Source organism: Neopsephotus bourkii, unplaced genomic scaffold (assembly GCF_033783945.1).
Source record: "Neopsephotus bourkii isolate Nb327-2 ecotype Australia unplaced genomic scaffold, CSIRO-AGI_Nbou_v1 NB_284, whole genome shotgun sequence".
Lineage (NCBI taxonomy): Eukaryota > Metazoa > Chordata > Aves > Psittaciformes > Psittacidae > Neopsephotus > Neopsephotus bourkii.
The window spans coordinates 1,121,807-1,139,342 of record NW_026900793.1 but is presented as its reverse complement, the minus strand read 5'-3'; the positions used below and the strand labels follow the sequence as shown (position 1 = coordinate 1,139,342).

General features: G+C 39.5%; 1 protein-coding gene across 14 annotated transcripts in view; it reads right to left on the bottom strand.

The window, feature by feature from the left end:
- Positions 1-1,639: 1,639 nt before the first annotated feature.
- The window catches only part of PBRM1 (polybromo 1), a 351,134-nt gene continuing 335,237 nt past the window's right edge, over positions 1,640-17,536 (bottom strand). For 9 of the 14 annotated variants that reach the window (XM_061346961.1, XM_061346958.1, XM_061346955.1 and 6 more), the window contains 6 exons: positions 14,198-14,399; positions 10,192-10,350; positions 6,271-6,426; positions 3,788-3,858; positions 2,350-2,566; positions 1,640-2,033 (listed from right to left, as the gene is read on the bottom strand). In XM_061346961.1, coding sequence (XP_061202945.1) covers positions 1,861-2,033; positions 2,350-2,566; positions 3,788-3,858; positions 6,271-6,426; positions 10,192-10,350; positions 14,198-14,399 — 978 coding nt within the window. In that variant the 3' untranslated portion in view covers positions 1,640-1,860. The remainder of the gene's footprint in view (positions 2,034-2,349; positions 2,567-3,787; positions 3,859-6,270; positions 6,427-10,191; positions 10,351-14,197; positions 14,400-17,536) is intronic. The other 5 variants (XM_061346965.1, XM_061346970.1, XM_061346969.1 and 2 more) reach the window with 2 other exon arrangements.

Here is a 17,536-nt window from a genome sequence, read left to right as displayed (position 1 = left end):
ATATATATATGGGGGTGGTCTAAGACTATTCAGATTCTACTTTATTTAATAAAACTGATCATTTACAAAGGCCAGTAAAGAATTTCTGTACCACAGGTGTGCTACTTGTAGAGTCCAAAATTGTAATTGTAGTATGTTGCTTAGCTCCAGTTTCTTCACATCCATTGCAGATCTGACCTAAACTGTCCTTAAGTGCCTATTTGTAATTGCATGGGGGTTTTTGTGCAATGACTGGAGGATTGCCATAGTAGAGGAATTAGCCAGTAAAATTAAGTAACAGTTTACGCTTGCACATCATTTCCCTCATCAGTATTAATTACATCAGGAGAACAAACCCCAGGATATCCAGTATTTGAAGAAAAATATTTCACCTTCTGCCAAATACACTGAAATGAAAATGTTCTGTACTATAGACTTCAAAACCCATTTCCACATGATGAACACCTCTAGCAGTAAGATGAAGTGTATCAGTAAATCAGTTCTTTTGGACTGAGTTGCAGTGACCACACTCCTGCCAACAATTTGTTTTCAAATTAATACAGCTTTTCCACTTACTTAATGCAATCCAAAAGTATTAATTCTTTTCCTAAAATTAAATACATGAAAGGATTTACCTTTAAACAAGTAACTTTGCTGCCCAAAAGGTTGGTTAGTTACAAGGACAGGTAAGTCTTTAGCAAGGTAGACACAACCTTGAAATTTGGCAAGAAGAGTCTACATCTACCTTACTTAAAAAAAAGAAAGAAACCCAACCCAAACCCTCTGAAGACTGCAATGCAAGTACTCTTTTTCCAGCGTACCTGGTATGCTGAATTCACACATACCATACAGTAGTATTTTAAAGTTAATTTCAGCATCAAATTTCTCAAAATTTGCATTGCAAAACTTTCATTAAGGTGGATCAATACACTTAAAGAAAGCATACAAAAATGTCCTACAATGCCCAATCGTTAACAGAATATGTGTACATTTATAAACATCACATTATTTCACTAATAAAACAACTCAATTTCTCCTCTAACTTACCTTCCAAGGCCTGGACTGGTGCAAGCCTCTCCCACACACAGACGGAATTGCTTAGGGAGGAATATTCCCCTTCCCAATGCTTTGTGTGAGGGACATCACAGAACTCCCAAAGCAGGTCATGGCAGATGAAACATTTCACACACACGCTAGCACATGTATTCTGTTACTGATTTAGGATTGCAATGGCCTTGGCTACACAATAACTGGACAGGATTGGACAACATTAGCGGTCAAGACACCCTTGTCCCGTCCACACTAGCACTTCCATGATTGCTGTGACCCACTCAGCTGCCTCAGTATTGACCTGAAATGTCATTTTTACCTAACACTAATGCGCATCTTACCTGTAGCTTCTTCTAAGAGATCCTCCCTGTTCACATCCAAGCAATTTCTGCTGGAAGTGGCTAGCACACACAAGCACATGTACACACATTCTTCTAAGATGTAAACTATGACTAATTTCACATTCCACTGTATCAATCTGTAAATACTTTGTTTTCTTTTTTCTTCTTTTATATAAAAACAATGGCATCAGAGTCTCAGCAATAAAGTATAAGAAAGATGAATCCTTGACTACACTTAACAATTATGAAATCGCCTTTCAAACAAAGGAAACATATGCAAAAAATTTGTGTATTTGATAAAGTCAACTTAATATAACAAAAAGTGAAATATGCTTATTAAAAGTGTCCTTATATAAAAATGGTCTTGCAATGTACAGTAAAATGCAATACAAATTATTGTTGGTTACCTCTTCCAACCCAGTAACTAAAACAGATATTGTTCCACAAAACTCCTTATATGCCGGTATCAAAGAAAGAAGCAATTAAGCAACTAAACATTTTCTATGTTGTATGCCTGACGAATATTGAGGGTGTCTCGGAGCATCAAGTCTCGCAGACGCCACAATGCATCAGCCATTGTGGTATGAGCCCCTTTACTTTTCAACCAGTGTGAAGGGAGTCGGCTCTCTTGTTCTTTCGATAAGTGGACATCTCGTCTTCGTGCTGAAAGGTCAAGAAATGGTCCAGTTACCTACTGGCTTTGACATTCACCACAATTTTTCTATCAAAAGGTGAGTATAATTCTACAGTGTAACTTTTACCTCTAGTATTTAAACCCATATAATTGATTCTTAGATTTATACAACACTGATGGACTTAGCCTGCTGATATACTCCCAGTCTATTGATTTGGTTTTAACAATACGTGGGTTTTAAGTAAGCAGCAGATTTATTTAGCATTTTCAATAGAAGCAAAAAATATTAATAGTTGTGAAGTATGTTCTGTCTGGAAACATCCCACCCTGTATCAAAAGCCTTACCTGCAAGGGTCTGGTCCCACTTGCTGATACTATTTGATTCAGCGCTAAGCCCCTCAATGTATTTCAGATAGGCTTCAGAGTGAAGAAGCCTTTGTGTCTTTGGTGGAGGGGAGACGAACATGGGAGTTGTGGGCTGCTGCATAACGGGCTGACTCGCTGGGCTCTGGCCGGGGTATGGAGGGGGAGCCTGCTGTCCTGGTGGGCCAAGGATTCCTATCTGCAATCACAAAGCAATGGAGATATCACACCTGGGGAAAACTGCATTTCACATCTGTGCATCGGGTCATCCTCATGCAATGGAGCTTTAAAACAGGTTATGAGCAAAGGTGTAAGAAAATTTTCCTGGAAGACTCTCACTTCAGCCAGGGCTATTTGCTGGGGGCACTGACATGCACAGAGAGGAAGGAAGTGCACACAAATCATGTTCATATTTAACACACCACATTGTTCATATTTCTAGCCTATGTAAACATACCCTGATTATTATCACCATTTACTCCCCTCTCCTATTAACTTTAATCGCTCCCTTCGCCTCCTTTGCATTTCATGCTTTCTCTAATTTGATCAGAAACTGTGTGGCCTGTGAAGTGCAGGGGTTTATTTCTAAGTGTATCTGTTTCATCGAGTTCAAACTGACCCTTTGGACAACTGGGACACTTACGCAGGATAGATGCTAACTGCTGCCAGGCAAAAATCAAATAAACTCAGTCACACAGAGGAGTTCCCGCCACTGTCATTAAACAGCAATACTGAGACCTCTTAGCACAGATATCCTGTGGTCTGGAGTAACTCAGTATTATGACATATATACTTTACTACTTTCTCACTCAAATTCTGGTTTTCTTTACACCCTCCAACTAAAATTCTGTTTCTCTTAATGATGCAAAAATTTAGTCAATAAAATTGGAAATGTGCTGAACACTTCACCTGTATTATTCACTAAGAAGGAACATTTGATCATCACTGCTACCCAAGCTCACAAATACTGAACTGCCAATGAACATTTGCTTTGTCAGTTTGTGAAATATGGGAGTAAACAAAACAGTTTTGACCCACTCATCAACAGCTGAAAAGGTGGACAGCACCCTCTCTGCATCACCAAAGCATGCAAAAACCTAAATCATGAGCAGTTTAACAGTGTGTTTAAATGACTTGTCTTAGTTGAGTAGAAGGAAAACAAAACCAAACCATTATCTTGCTTATACTGTGGAAGTTATCCCACTGGACAGAACGCAATTAGTCTAATAATTCAATCACCAAATACAGACTTACACTCTGAGTGTTAAGATATTAACTGGTTTTAAATACGTCAGTGTACATTTTGTTTATGTCCTCCCTGGGAAAGGCTATGTGCATCCCTATGTGTCTTGACTGGGATTTTGTTCAAATGTTCAATTCAGAACCTTAGAGCCACATAAGTAATGCAAAAATGACTCACCGGCTGTCCAAAAGGACTTGCTCCTGGTGCTGGAGTGCCTACCATGGGGGACACATTTTGGCCTATAACACCTATATTCCAAAATATAAAATAATTAGTCTTATTTCAGAGCAGTGACAAATACCTCTTTGGTCTTCTACAGTAAGAATTTATACTTTGATATCATTGCTCACAGTTATCTTAAGCAGATGTATGACATTCAAACATCCCCTTCCCCCCAGTGAAAAAAACCTAAAACACTTGAGGTATTTCTGAATGAAAAAGGAAAGAAAACAAAGCTAATATGACAACTACCAAATATATGGCCTGTTGAATTCATTTAAGAAATCAAAAAGTAAATAAGTTTTGGTTTTCAGGTTCCTTTCACATTACTTAGTGATTGCTTGACTAAATCTTTTCATTTATAATATAGACTTCTGGCTTGACAGGATCTTCCTGGAATCCTTTGAGAAAGGAAATGCTTATTTGCTTTAGCAACATTTAACATTTCCCTGTGGTTTTATAAGAAAACATTCACAGCAGGAGGAAATCCAAGCCACTGCATAAATTCTGTTAGATCTCAGTAACATAAAAACATAATTTGCAGGTTAAACTTAAATAGTCTTATACATGAGACTGATGAACATTTGAAATAAACTTAAAACCATAAAACTTGTTAGTTTTTCTCAAACATATCGAGGCTTTCCCCTACTGCACACAGTGCAGCAGAAAACACCCATGTCAGTCTTATATTCAAAGATGTACAAATCTAAATGAGAGTCGTGCAGTTCCTGATATACGTACAGGATATGCTTTGGTCTGAAAAAAAGGAAAGTTATGAGTGCTACTGCTTTTCTTCCTGTTTATGCCACTTCTCATATTCATTCACTGGAAAAGCTTCAAACTAGCTGTGCTCTTCCTGAGGGTTTAATTTGCATGCAGGTTTCTCTATCAGTGGTCAAAATACGTGCCAGTGCATTTTGCATGCTAAAGTGTATTTCGAATGCATTTTCCATTTGATCACAGGCCCCATTTTAAATGCATCTGTATAAACAGCAAGTCACAAGCTGGGAAAAACACTGATAATACGAATTGTGGAATATGGCACGGAATTTCTTTGGTACAAAGCAAAGAGGTTTGGTAGAGGGCACCCTCACCTTTCCAGCATCAGAGTATGGCTTCACCCTTGGCCCACCCTGCCCAATTTAGCACCACTTCATGTGTGGTCTTCCATTCCCAGGCATTATTTTTTCCCTAACCCATATCCTCTCAGGTTTAAACACCACACATACAGCCCACTTCTCCAGTGAGAAAAACTCTAAAGGAACGCATTGTCCTGGATCCATCTCCCAAACGTTTGTATTGGCTGATGCGTGCTAAGTGTCACTGCCTCGGTGAGTTGGAGACAGGTTCAGACACACAGCTCTTTTTCTGCTGGCACTATGGTGAATCTTACACACCAGCAAAGCTGCCCATCTCGTACTGATGGGTAATTTGAAAACCAAGCACACCACCAAAAAAAAAAACCAACCCAACCCAACCTAAACCAATTTACATTAAAAAAAAGTCTTAACAGAGCTTCTGACAAACACAGTTAGTTGTAAGTGGGGTTGGGGTAGGCAAACGAGACCACTTTTGCCCACAGCTTGTTTAACTGCTGAACAAATTCAGTCAGGATTTGAACATATGGGATGCACAACTTCTAAATAGGTACATGAGTTATCAGAGGTAAAAACTGAAAGAAAACAGGATCAGACAGCAAATGAACATTTTCTGCCCCATAATGGGTACATGTTAATGGCATTAATGCTGGAGAAAATGTTTATTTTTCATTCAGCCTCACTTTTCATCAAACACATGGCAATAAAACAGCAAATGTGTAATAGATATGCTCTCAAAACTTAATTCAAAATTTGGCCACAGTAGTGTATTGAATTTACCCTATTCCCAAAAGTTTCCAGTTACTGTTCTATCAACAAGGTTTAATCTGAACACTGGTTCATAATAACACATCAGTGTTCCAGAAGCCAAGGGGTCTTACACGATCAGGTTCACTTAAGTGCAGTCTGACTACTAATAAACATCAACATATTAAAAAAGAGTTCAATAAGGAATGAGAGCAATAAATTTCATTTATAAGCCCACTTTAAATAAAAACAGGAGGAGAGGAAGGACTCTGTTCAGTGTTCAAGGGTATGAATAGGCTGGTTTCAGCTTTTCAGGTCTCTGATAAACTCAAGCACTATTGTCAGGTTTTCTGGCTGGAGCAGCGTTATGTTTCTCCAGTAACCCTTCCCTGGTTTACTGGACATGCTGTTCTGACACCATTTTATATATACCTCATACATTCAGCAGTGCGTGATGTGCGCTGCAGCTGAACAAACCTGCAATGTTCAGAAACAAAAGCTGTGCCCAAAGTAAGCTGCAGACAGTAACTGTAACAACTGGTTAAACAGCAAGTACATGAAAATGAAATAAGGAGTGAATGAGGATGACATTCTTACCGGGTGGTGGGATGCCTGGGATGCCTGGCATACCTGGCGGAAGTTGGTGGGGTGGGGGCACCCCTGGGTGAAGTGGCTGCATGCTGCCCATGCTAACAATGCCATCAACTGGGCCCTGCAAAGGTGGCAGCACCGGTGGATAGCCACTTATCATGCCTTGAAGGACACAACAAATTTCAAACATGCATCAATAACATGCAATATGATCTACACAGTAAGACATGCGCTACCCACAAAAAAACAAAAAGCACCTTTAGTACAGCAAGACGATACTACAATTAGTATCTTGCAAAAATGAACAAAAATTAAAAATTAACAAAAAAAAAGTTGTAAATATGAAACACTATACTTCGGATGAATTAGTATTTAGTGAATTTATATGATTCTTATGGGGCAACAAATGCTGAGTATTCAGGTATGTTAACACAAGGAATACGTTCAGCCACAATTAAATGTTACTAACGCAAGCAATTTTAATACAGCTTAAAGCTCTGCCATCTGCATACAGATTACAAACACAACACTAACCACACAGGCTTCACGCACAGCCCTGCTATGTGGGCTTGCTCAGAGACCAGACCCAACTAGAATAAAAATAAGATCCCACACGTTTTTCTGCAGTGCATATGCAAAATGAACACACAAAAGCCCTACAGCATTCACATACTTAAAACTAATGGCAGTGACGGATGATTTTAATCAAACCATCTTCAGTATGAACTGAGAAAGTAACTCAGATTTGAAACTGGACAGCACTGGATGTGCTGGGCTGCAGTAACTTACACTCACAGCACTAGACCTAAGTACAAGGACTTGTAAGGAGCACCTGCAGCCCCTCACAGAATTTCACTGTTGATCTCTTCAAGGTGTCTTTCTAGGAAAATCAGCGCTATGAGGAAGGCAGTATTGTGCTGCTGCTATAAATTCAGTTTTCTGCATTATTCTGGTTTCAGCTCAGGTTTGCTTCTATATATGAGGTGAACCTACACAATATAGCTGCACTATTTTTATTAGGTCCTGGAACATAACTTCCTCGTCCATAACTTGCTTGTACTATGCTTGTTTTCTAGGCTTTTTGATTTAAATGGATGTGTTGTCAGGTAACCAAGCAAAGGGGTTGGAAAGACAATGAAAAGATGACAGAGGACAGAAGCAGGACTAGGGAGATGAAGTAAGTTTAGAAATGCAAAACTGCTGGGGCTTCTACAGTCTGTGCCAAGAAACTGCCCGAGCCTTTGCCACATTCCGAGTAACGCATACAAGGAACTTTCAGAACAGGTTTCTGGAATAAGACTGGCCAAAACTTCACATGAGCTTTGACTGAAAACAAAGCTGTCACAAGCTTAGGACTGAAATACATCGAGCAGCTCCAAAATACAAGCTTAATTTGTCCCTTCCCCAGGAAGAGTTACAAAGGTGAGAAACCTGAAATTCCAAAGCTTCACATGGAGCAAACAACAAGAAAATAAAGAACTGATCTCCCTCAAACCTTCATTCCCCACAGGACACCTAGACTGACACGTATTACAAAGGTCTTAGGTACCTATTTCAAACATCTGGAAGCTCATTTGTGCCTCTTTATAAACACCGTGAAGTTCGTATTTCTGATGGAAAAAGAAGAAAACTAACAAAAAGGGATGTAGCTGCTGCCTGGTACTTTCAGTGCAGCCCGAGCTGCAACCACATCTTCAATGCATTTACATATTCTTCTGAAGCTTTAAAACAAACAAAACAAAGCCCAATGAAACAAACCCATATTTATCAATCATGAAAGCTTATTTCTACATTTCCAAACAAAATACTCAACAGCTGGCTGCATTAATAAAACTGTCATCAAATCTCCATGAGAAATCTGTTCTTGCAGCTCATCACAAGATTATATGAGCAGCCACTTTCATATCCCAAGTTACCACTTTGATTTTACAATAGTAAACACCAGCAAACTATGTCGAGCTCCCACAGCTCTGATGTACGTTCTCCCAGTTTTCATTGTAACAGTGTAAGATTAAACAAACTTTTTAATGCCTAAATTTAAAAGAAACTAGAGCATTGTACATCAAGAAAAAAGCATCTTGCAAGGCATCCAGATCTCTTGGACTTATGGGCCATAAAGAAGTTCCGTGAACGTCTGATGGAGAAGTTCTCTGAGTTCAAGAAAAGCGATCAAATGATGGAGGAGGATGTGAAAGAGGTCTCAACAGAGTAAGATACTTTCAAGTAAATCTTGTGGAAACCAAAAGATGAAATATACTGTTTTTCAAGTGAGACACAAAAAATAGAAAGAGTTTAAAAAGATCCACTCGATCACTTGCTTTAAGGAAGTATTTCACAATGTTGAAGTGAAGAGACTCGAATGTCTAACCACCTGCATAAGATGATGATCTTAATTACAGGTTTGCTTTTGAGGAGCCTGCCACAGGAAGTAAGTTAGCATCTGTAGTCTGCAGGACACACATCTTTTGAAAAGCTTTAAGGAAGTGCTTATAGTATTATTGCCCACCAACACCTACCTCCAAAAACAGGAAAAGTGACTCAATGCCAAAAAACCAAGAACCAAACCAAGAAAACACAACCGCTAGAGGATGACATTTCAACATACTCTAGATTGAAGCAGGTTACTCACAAAAGAGATCGGCACTAGAGAACCTTTTTTCCCCCTTTTTCTTAATATATGCACAGACATGTGCAAACACACAAACCCACACACCAACTGCAAACAGTTCAGAGGAAAACTATAAAGAACAAAGTGAAAAAAACCCGCAAAAGAAAAGTGCAACTCAGCATAAACAAATGCTTTGTCATCTGGAGACCATGAACCAAACAAGGAATGTGCCTTCAATTTAAATATCCATGCAGCCTGTTTACTGAGAAGGGATTTAGAGACTGTGATGAAAAACGCTTCAGGCTGTCAGCTATAAATACAGCCACAGCCTGTTAGATGGGAAAGAAAAATGACAAAAGAATATATGGAATAATCGGAATGCCTTAAGGGAAAGTTAAAAATAAAACCCCAAACTCAAAACAAAATCCCCTCCAAATGCTCATTTTTACCTACTTGGCACTATTTTGACCTTCACTAAAGTAATGGATTATTTAAATTAAAAATGGGGGGAAAGAAAACCTACTGGGTCTTCTTTGAACCTATATGGCCACAGCCAATTCATTTTCTTGCCAATGTATGGCTGATTCTCATACACGAATCTCCAGTGGAGTACACTGTCTTCAGATCTGATCCTGGAAATAGTTACTCCAAGTATACCCCCTATGAACTTAAGTCAGATAACAAAGAGTAATGAGCGCAACACCCAGCAGCAGTGACCTCGTGGAAGAGTTCTCCAAGCTCAGTTCTAACCTGAAAAATCAGCTGATAAAACCAGCAATGGTGGCATTTTGTATTTGTTTCTGCAATGGTTCTAGATCCTAGTCTGCTCTGCTTACTACTGTCTGATCAGCCATGCTGTAAAGCCTTTGCTTGGATTTAAAATCAGGCTTGGATTCTGTTTGCCTCTCACCTTCCTGACAGTAAACCCAAAAATAATAATCTGCCACCTACTTTACCACTTCCACTGATGCTGCATGCACTAGAGAAGTATTCAGCTCACTCCCCTTCTGCCATGTTACAAGGGCTAAACATGAACTCTGCAAAGTGGAGTGAATAAACACGACTGCCCACAAACAGAAAAGGACAACTGCACAAGGAGGACCCTTTTTCCCTTCGTTTTCAACAGGCTACTCACTACTGGAACAAGTAACATGGGACTACCAGGCTACTGCTGCCGTCATTTATATTCATTATGAAGAAAGACTGAAGAGGTTGAGATTTTTCTTCCGTAAGAACAAAGTGACCCAAGAGAGTGTTCAGTTATGAAGGGGGTTGATATAGTGGATGAGGAAAAAATGGTCATAGCTCCTACGTTTTACCTGCAACGGGTGTCAACTGCTGATTGAGCATTCCCATTGGTGTTGGTGGCGGCACCACCCCCATAAGAGCCCCGACAGGAGTGCCTGCCCGGGGGGAGGAATTCTGCTGCTGTGCTGCTCGCTCTCTCTCCTGCTGCTCAGCAACTTTAGCTGCCCGCTCTGTAAAAGTATTTTAGATTTTCAGTTCTGTTTTGTAACCCAGAATTTCAAAATATTATCTGTTCATTAAAAAGGACTAGTCAAACACTGGCATAGTTTAGTCAAATATAAAGTAGAACAGATGAATCGTTTTGTTTTATACAGCATATAATTTGATTTCATGTGGCTGCAGCTAAGACTTTTAGAGAACCTTTCATAAAAAATATTCCACAAAGTTTTATCTCTTTCTAAAAAAATAATAATTCATATAAATAAATAATAAAATAAAAATTTTTTAAAGTCAAAGAACAAATTTGATAATAACACCAGTGTTACCAACATGAAGCAGCAGTCCAGCACTAGGCTCGGTCCGCACTTGGAAAACAAGGCAAAACGTTTCCTCTTTTGACACCACTGGCTCAGCTAAACCAGTTGCAGCCAAGGCCAGCAGCTCTCATATAGATCCGCTACCAGCTGCTGAAGGGATTTTATACACCATGTCTACCAGATGTGCCCTAAAGTAAGATGCAAATAGCAGACAGCAGTGCCAGCTGGTGGCCCCTTTATTCTCGTGCTCCCCATATATTTTACTACTGATGCAGCTGAAAAGTGGTGGCAAAGTTGGGAAGCATTTGGGAAGCTTCTCTAGTGTAGAGAGGTCCTCAGTGTTTGGAACATAACAAGCAGCAGTTTGATAAACCAAAAATACTTTTCTCTGCCTTTTTCTGTCAGTTTCCCCATCTGGTCCCCTTTGAGCTATTATTTCTTTTGTTTTTCTGAAGATGTCTAACTCACATTGTGCTGCTCACTGGAGGTCATGTGTGTCCTTTGTACGATGAATCTGGTCATTATCTCAACCAAGTTTCCCACTGTGACTGCAAGAACAAAAGATCTACTGCAGGGGAATCTGACCAGAGGACAATTTGATATTAAGGGAAGGGCAAAGGGTGATGGGAAGACGAAAGAAAAAAAAACCCAACAAAACCCCAAGCAAACAAAAAAAAAGGAGATCTACTGAATGCCCACTCAAGGTGCTCTGGGGGCATGCAAGCAGCTGATTTGTTCACTCTGAACGTTGTATTTGACTGACGCAATGAGGAACAACAAATAATAATGAATGCAGCATACACAGGCAAATCTTAACAGTGAAAGAAGGGCTAGAAGTTTTCTTGCAGTTGGTGAAAGATGAAAACTGCCACTAAACCAGCAATCAAGGTCCTCTGTCAAACAAAGGCTAAGAAGTAGTTCCTCAAGGAGATTAAGTTATGCATCCTGCCATTGTTACTCGTTATCTCTAGTGTATGACTTAAAATGTCTATCACACATTTGTTTCCTGTAGAACCTGTTTGTGCAGCTTCTAGCACAACTTCCGTACACTGAAAGACCAGTTTCATTTCCAAAGGCAATTCCTTCCTTCTTTTCACTCTGTCATTTTAGGAAGAGATGACGACGCACAGAAACTCCTAAACTGACTATAGGCAACTTATACGTGATTGAACACAAAACACACAAGACATTTTAAGGGTAGATACTGAAGCAGAAAAATTAGATGATCCTCTTCAGAGGAGAGCAAGTATTTGGGGAAAAGATGAAGCAGCTGTTCTGACCCTCACCTACTTCTGGACAGCTAAAAAAAAAAATGGTCAGACAAAAGCAAAAGTTCTGGAGACACTCTGATGAATGAGAAATTACTGTTAGTGTTCAGCTTCATCAGACTTCAGAGTGCTGAGATTTGAAGAAGGGCCTGATGCAGCACAGTACTCGAGTTTTACCTAGACTCTATCCATGCTGTGATTGCCATGGAACTAGGAGATGAAATGTCACTGCCAAAGGGAACTGCAGCAGGTATCTAAAAGTTCAGCCTTGAGCATTCTTCCTAACACTCAATACTAAACCCAAATCGTTTAGGCCAGGACTTAAGATCATTCAAACAACATCTCTAACACATCTCAAGAGCCAGGAAAGAGACCTTCTGCTTTGAACAGAGCTTTTCCTTAAAACAGGCCTTTACCTCAGTCCCATGCATTATGTTATTTTGAGGAGCTCCCACAGTGCACTTAGCCATGCAGGCATTTCCAACACAGCCTATTCTTTGCTCAACTATTGCTAAAAAACAACTATTGCCCTGCACATACACCAAATGAAATTTTCACTGGATCAAAATGGATCTAAAATGCAAACTACTTTTTACCGGAACATGGAAAAGCACTTTTTCACTGAGATGTCAAACTATGCTTGCTCCTTGCTTTCTGGTGCACATCCACGCTAGAGAGCATGTGAATTTTGACTCATCACAGTGGAAGGAAAGGACTTTCTCTCATTTCACACCTGGCAAGCAAACATAGTTTGCACGCTTTGTAACCCCATCCCAACCCCTCAAAAACCAAAGGTAGGTCCAGTTCTGGGCAGACACCAAGCTAAAGAAAATGCAGCCCAAAAGCTCTGGAAAATTTTAATTGAGAAAGAGGATTAAAATGGAAGCACATAGGCAGTCATTAACACAGTGGACAAACAGTGGCTTCCTGCAGAAATGCAAGATGTCAAGCTGCTCTAAGATAGGAAGCAATGACATGCTAGCCATCCTAGTGCTTAAGAATTAGGCCGCAAGGCAAGATCCATCAATAAAAAGATACCACATGCACGTAGAGGGGTGTAAAAGAGAACTACAAAAGGAAAAAAGGCCACAGTGCTTTCACAAAAAAAGAGCATTACCATTTCCCTTCACAGCAATTGCAAAGAAAACTTGCACATAGTTGAGTGGTGCTATATTACTCTCCAGAAGTGCAAAGAGGTACTACTGCAAATTCAGAAAGGACTGAGGTGGCTGAGAGTGGAAAGCGATAGCATGCAAATGTCTAGTTTGAAAATCAAAGCTGCCTTTAAGTTATGAGTATGCAAAAAACCTACTGAATCTCATTTTTAAAAAGCAAAGTTGTAACTTAATTGGGCAATAACTATCCAGGGTTGTGAAACTTTCCTATCCAAAGCAGCATTTCCTGCCAATAAAAATGCAACAGTTGCTTAAAAAATGGCTTTTGTATTGGAAGTCATTATTAAGTAGACATTATTGGAAGACATTAACTAGGGTAATAACTATGGATGTTAAGCCAATGTATATGTCTTGGGTAAGGGCCTGCTGTTAAGGATCACCTGTATTTTATTTTAATCACATAAAAGCTGAAACACAATGACCAGTATCAGGAAGAAAGGAGGAAAAGAAGGAGAGACAGAAGGGGGCAAAGCAGAGGGCAGAGGAGGGGGGCAGAGGAGGCTCTAAAGTGTCTCGTGCCTATGAAATATTCCTAGGCTTACTTCAGGATATGAAATCTCAGTAAATTCAGTTACAACAGTTGACTCAATCTGAAGCTGAACCACAGAGGTCATATTTACAGTATCATAACAGACTGCATATCCTTGACTTTATCAAAGCTTTTTAAGACTCTAAGTATTGTTAATCAAAAAACTCTTTCCCAGCCTTGCTTACCTGATGCTACAACTCTGAAGAGCTTCTTGTCCAAAATTCCCCCCAGTCCTCCTTTAAGGAAACTTTCACAAACCATTTTTCCAACTGACTTACAGCCCAGGGACTTCTCACTTCTTTACTTCTAATTTGCCCCATTTTCTTGGTTTCTGTTCATTTGGTTATTTGTGGCAAAGACATTTAAATTACCAGTTGTGCACTACATAACTTAAACATGCTCTTTGCTCCTCTTCAGTCATCTCTCAATATGAACTTCTCTTTAAGGTACGTTCAGAACACAAAAATAAGTATCTTCTTTTATTAAACCTGTCATCTGAATAACAGCAATGAACATATTGAGAAAGAAAAATATCAGAAAAAGAGTTTAGCATCTTAGTTTTTATTTACCTTCATATTCTGCTTTCTTTGTTGCTTCCAAGTTTCTCCATTCAGTTCCTACAAGCCTGCTGAGCTCTCCAAAGGAGTAATCTGGGTGCTGAGCTTTAATCACAGCTCTCATCTCACTGCTAAATAAGATGTACCCACTCATGTTGATCTTCCTTTTTGATCCCTCCTTCTTGGTGCTGCCCTTAACAGACTTGGGAGTGGACTGTGAGAAAAAGCAGTTATGACCACAAGTGTACAAAGGAGAAGCTTCTCGACATACAAAACTCAAAGCTGTGAGAAACAGTGTTTTTAAATATTCCTAGTTGAACTTACTTGCACAAGGTACATCCTACCTTACAGCCCTAAAAAGAGACTGCAACTACTGATGCATGACAAAAGCATATGTACACACAAAGAGTACACAGGGAAAAATAAAAAACATGGAAAATGGCAACGTTCTGATGCTTTTCAATCCTTCCACACATTTATGACTGTGGATTTTAAAAATTCCCAGTAAGACAACACAGAGTGCTTACTATTAGCTAAGATCATTCCAAACTGAATGAGAGGACTAAGAAAGGCCGAGTAGCAAATAAGTGATTATTGGGAATGCCAGAAGAGAACAGAAGTAATTGTGTTGTGTCACAGATTTCACTCATTACACTGTTCACAAACATTGCCAACACAAGTAAAACATTTTATTTGCCACTGCACGTTTTAGGAAAATGCATCCCCATTTCTTCCTCAGGCTTTGCAACCACCACTCTTCCTGGCTCCATCTTCCACTCTTCTCATCCCTAAATGCTCTCCATTTTGCCTGCCAGGATTTCCTTTCTCTCTAGTGTTCCCCTCTCATTGCATATATAGTCATTTCTCCCTGTAAAACCAAAAGCCGCTTTGCTGATCACTGTTTACCTGTACAACAGGTTCACATCACACTCTTACGTTGCTGGTTAACAAACATTCTGCTCCTTTGCTTTTCCCACAATGGATGCTCCTGTTGAGAGCTCCTTGATGTTTCCAGCCATCAAGAAATTCCACCTATTCTGACAACCACTGAGATACCAGAGCTGGAAGCCCCTTTCTGAAGGCTCCTTCCACCTATATTTGTCACAGGAGACCGTATTTCACCCATACTCTGATTACTAAGCTCCACAAATGCTTCCTCATACCAAAACCCTCAAAAGGCCCTTCTCATAATCCCAAACATTACAAATTTCTCACATCTTGAACAGTGCAATTGTTTCCAAATACCTGGTGGGAAAAAAAGAAAAGAAAAAGATATGCAACATTTTTCTTCCTATCCTGAAATTCTGGTCATGTTACTAACTCCTACTTGCCACTATGACCCCGCAGTTCAACACTCTTCTCTCATCTAAAAAACAAAGCTTCAGCGATATCAAGATGCTTAAAAAGTCTTGCTCATCAATTTAAGCTGGGCACTGGATAAACGGAGGCATACTCGTGCGTTATTCCACACTTCCCTGTGTTAGTTTTCAAATGGCAATCTACCGTTAATGTTTTCATTATGAATCTAAAGACAACACTTGTCTTTTTGGGAGGAAGTCTTCAAGGTTTGTCTCTAAGGTGGAGGAAGCAAAGTAAACTCCACAGAGGTTCTGGAATGACACACAGGGTACATGCAATTCGTCCTGCCTTCTCAGGCAAGCCGACATTGGCAGATGGAGAGTTCTCAATTCAGGAACAAGAAAATCCAGTAATACTTTTGGTCTTTTATACATCTGCACTTAGACAGCTGAAAGGTTATAAGCTGCTTTTGCCTTTATAGTGCTTGCAGCAGTTTTGGTCTAATGTAAAAGCCTACCCATCAGTTTGGAAGGACAAGCAGGAACTTGAGAAACCAAGAATTTTGAATTCAGTTCTTGTATTCCCTATTCTTTTGCATCTCCAATACAACCATTTTGAAATGAAGAAAATCTTCTCCATTTGAGTCAGACAACTGCATATTCAGTTCTAGATGTGTTAAGAGAAGAAACAGACAAGGATCCCTTTTATGCCTTTTCTCATCCATGTTGCTAAAGCAATAAATTAAGTTGCACATCTTTTTCTTTTTTAGGTTTGACTTGCTTCACAGCAAACTGCAGCAGGAGAGTATTATCCACCTATTTGTTAAGCCCCACAATACCACTTATTCACTTGTCCTGCCTCTTCTATGCTTAGGTGTACAATAGCTTCTTTGTTAACAGGAGAAAAAAAATAAAGATTAATAGTTCTGGGGTTTAACAGTTGTTAATAAAGATTTAATAAATAAATAAAACATTTAAAAGAAGATGAAGGAAACACATACCTTTTACCTAGGACCTCTGTTTAAAGAGACACTTCACTTGGGACATGAATAAAACACATTATCCGAAGAAGAAAGTGTATTTCTGTGCTGTATGTTAGTTATCTCTCCACCAGAGTTAAACCGTGCTCTGAATGCCAGCTCAGACACAACATGCCTCTTTCCAAATCAGCAGTGTGAGGAATCTGCCAGGGCTCTTTGTGTATCATCATTTCCTTCTTAGCACGTATTGCTATTGATCCCTTTCAGTTTTCCTTATTTGATTTTGGGGTTTGGGTTTTTGTTTGTTTGTGGTTTGGGGATTTTTTACTTCAATTTCTGGACTTCAGAGTTCACATCTGTCTAAATGTACTGTTAGGGTCGTGAGGCACTGGAATGGGTTGCCAAGGGAGGTTGTGAATGCTCCATCTCTGGTGGTGTTCAAGGCCAGGTTGGATGGACAGAGCCTTGGGTGAGACGGTTTAGTGTGAAGTGTCCCTGCCCATGGCAGGGGGGTTGGAACTGGATGATCTTAAGGTCCTTTCCAACCCTAACTATTCTGTGATTCTATTCCATATATACATATGCTGGATATATGCACTGAGCCTGACCAGTTATCCTAAAAGCTCTGCAAGACTGTCCCATTACAAACAAATAAAAAAACCCTATGCAACTATCAACTTGCCTTTTTAATGAGATATTATATTAGTATTTAAATAAAACTTCTCAAGGGAATCTGGGCAAAACACACCTATGTAGAAAGACACAAAGCAAAGGAGATCAAAAGACAGGGAATGCTGAAGAAGGCAGCTGGACACGTTTACTGTCCAGTGATCCCCATTTAAACTGCTTTCAGCAGCTACCATGTGCTTAATGATATAATAATTTCATTTATAAGAAGTTACCTTCCCCTTCTTGAAGCGGTACATTAGTTGGTTAATGCTGGTAACATGCTTTCTGTTTGTAATACTCTGCTAGAGTTTTCATGCTACTTATGAAATTGACTGATATGAAATTAAAACAACAGCAGCAAAACAACTTTGCACAGGAAAATGCATTTGGTGGTCTGCCCACAT